Genomic DNA, 3,083 nt, shown 5'->3' with positions numbered 1-3,083 from the left:
GAAAAGAAGGTGTAAAAGTCATATTAAGCGTAGACCTCTTCAAAAGGAGAAGCCTGCGTTTAATCTCACCCAACATTTTTGCGGCAATTTAAATAAAACCACAATTACAAAACTACCAGCTAAATTCACAGCCTTCATGAAACTTCCATTTGAAGCCAGGTGAGAAAGGAAGAAGAGACTTTCTCCCTCAGAGCCAGAGGAATGCAGAGGTTAGCATAGTGGCAGCCAAAAACTTGTGGCTTGTAAAACTCTCAACACGTGCATTAAATATGAACAGCTCCAGGGTGGAGCCCTGAAGTTCCAAGTATGAACAACTACCCACTTTCAGATTAAAAAAATCACGTTGCTGTAATGACCATTATTTTGTGCACATACTTTACCTGCACTTCGTTGGTGTTCATCCTTGTTCCATCCTTGCCAACGAAGATATCGTCTATGTCAACCAGAATGTACCTATCCAAGGACAGTGTGAGCTTCTTTCCAGAGAGGAAAGAGATGGCATCTATGAAAATCAGCTTGTGCAGCCAAAAATTCAAGTTATTGCCGAAAAGGACTCGTTGAATCCCATCGTGGAGCCCCAAGTCATGAATTACTGTGGCATAGAGAGCAGCAGGGAGAGAAAGGTTTTCTGGCGTCTTTACTTTTGCAAATATCACTGGTTGATAAGTTGTGTGATTAATCTGGAAAACAGCCCAGTCATTTCCAAGCAAGGGCCTCTTCTCAAGCTTAGAAGGTTTAGTCACATGGAGCAGTGGGGAATGAGGGTTAATGCAACAGTCCTTAATACCCAGATTGCTGTGGACATGGAAAGGAAAACCCTTCCACTGAAAGCTCTGCAAGCTGTTCTCACTGCCTTTGTGAAATGCGATCACACCCACACCATACTCTATGCAGTACTTATCTAGAAGGCCTCTGTTCCACGAGTCCATGTTCACGTACTTAAGGATATTCTCATACACTATGAGAGCGTACTTGCCTTTGTTCTTGTCTATAAGCACTGGGAGGTCACCTTTCCCAGATGCAACCTCAGTGTGAAACTGAAACCTGCTAGATTCCAGAATGGTTACGATATCTTGGCCTAATGCTGAGTACTGGCTTTCCACAAACACCAGCACTACAAGATCTGTCCTCAGGGGATCAACAGGCCTCGTGGTCTTCGCCTCCATCAGCTTGTAAGGCAACAGTTGAGCATCACCACATTCCACTTCTGAAGAGGTTTCAGGGAGTTCATTTTCCTGTTTGTAGCCATTATACGAGTAGTAGGCAGAAATAACTATGCTCACCATACAAAAAGTGGCCAGCAAAATTACTGTTCTTTGAAAATGTCTGTGAAGTTTCAGGATAAAACTCATGGTGTTTACTTGCCTTAGACAGCTCTCAACAGCAGCATGAAAAACAAACACAGATTCCCAACAACTTGTTCCAGTCCTCTGAAATATTTATGTCACCATTGCAGCACACACATCTATCTTCCACAGAGCTTTACTGAAGGTACAGTCTAGAAGAAAAGAAAATCAGAGATTTAAATGAGACACCACCTTGTGAAGAATCACCTGCTTAAACTAATGGGGAGCAAAGAAATCACTGCCAGCCAGAGGTTTGGAGACCAATGGCTCAACATTTTGCAATAACATTTTTTTCTGCTCCCACTACTTGCCATGTGCATTTGAAGGTCTCTAAATCTCACAGGTTCCTCAACTCAGAGGATCAAATAAAGCAGGCAGAGGCACTGAAAAGCAAGACATAAAAGGAAAGTATTTACAGTGTTTTAGAAATTCTTTTAACCTAAAGATAAAAGTTAACTCCAAGTAGACAACTGCTAACAACCAAAGTACTGAAGAAAATTTATAACCTGTAAAAAGCTGGGGCAACATGATTCAACAAATTCTATCTTGTATTAGTTTTTCAAAGAAGCAAGAACATGCACATCTTAACTGCTGTACAAACATGTACTGATACACTCTGTATTACATCTATTAGAGGAATTTTTTTAAGCAAAACTTGCTTCCTGCAACATTAGAGGAAAACAAAGCATTTTTCTGGACTGTGGATTTGTAAGCTGTTAGAAGCATTTCTTTGTATTAAAAAAACCCATAAAACAATCAAGCTCTTACATTTGAGAAGAGAAATTAATAAATCAAAAGTTGAACCTAACATGCAGATCACCTAAGGATATACTTATGTTCTATCTTGTACTTAAGGAAAGAGCAATTTTTCAAACCAGCAGTACAACTGCTGTCAAAACTCCCTAGTAAAACAACTGGCTGGTGTGACAAGCATAAAATAATGATCATAAGTCATAAACAAAGATTCAAAGCAGATTTTGAAAAATATTTAGTGTGTCAAGATCTGGAACATGCCACTGTAACTTCAGTGTAGTTTGCACCCAGGCCCGTTTGGAAATGGGATTAGGATAAAGTGTGGCATTGATGTGGTCATTTCCATACTGAGAGGTTAATCCTTCCATTCCTGGTTGGGTTTTTTTTTAATCCTACATTGTAAGCAAATTGGTCTTTCACTCCAGATTTTCAAAAAGGCTAAAAAAAGTTATATACTTAACAATACCCATGTAACGTCCAGAAATTTAATTAAACCCTGAAGACAGATCTTCCTAGTGTCATGATGAGCATAAAGTAATAATAAACGAGAAAAATCAGATGAAGGGAGAAAAACTCCAAGTCATTCTATTCATCAAAACTGCAAAATTCAGCATGACCAGCAAGTGCCGAGAGCTGTCTCATTCATAGTTAAGATTCAGAGCAAGATTCCTTCTGTCTGGATAGATTCTGCTTTAGATGGATTTTAGTCTCCTCACCTTCTACTCACAGATAACTGTTTATCAACCCCTCCTCTTCTGGGAAGCCTTAAATTCAGCCTTGAACCTTCCCTGCAGCAGCACAAAGTCCTGCTCAAAGCTTTTGGGCAGGAGACCTGCCTTTCACCCAGGCTCACTAATTAGTGTTAGACCAAAATAACATAACTCCAACTTCCTGGGTTTTATCTTATGTATAAAGAGCAAGTAACGATATGAAGGAACCTTCAGAAGAACTCAACATTCTTAATAACTGCAACGTCCAATCCTT

General features: G+C 39.7%; 1 protein-coding gene across 1 annotated transcript; it reads right to left on the bottom strand.

Moving 5' to 3' along the window:
* Positions 1-338: 338 nt before the first annotated feature.
* LOC128948946 (bifunctional heparan sulfate N-deacetylase/N-sulfotransferase 3-like) lies at positions 339-1,494 on the bottom strand. Its single transcript, XM_054293703.1, has one exon. The coding sequence runs from the start codon at positions 1,350-1,352 to the stop codon at positions 339-341; it is 1,014 nt and encodes a 337-aa protein (XP_054149678.1). The 5' UTR covers positions 1,353-1,494.
* Positions 1,495-3,083: the final 1,589 nt, after the last annotated feature.

The sequence above is a fragment of the Melozone crissalis genome, unplaced genomic scaffold, assembly GCF_028551555.1.
Source record: "Melozone crissalis strain CALT ecotype California unplaced genomic scaffold, PUWL_Pcris_2 ptg000179l_1, whole genome shotgun sequence".
NCBI lineage: Eukaryota > Metazoa > Chordata > Aves > Passeriformes > Passerellidae > Melozone > Melozone crissalis.
The sequence above is the reverse complement of the archived record's forward strand: the minus strand, read 5'-3'. Positions and strand labels throughout refer to the sequence as shown.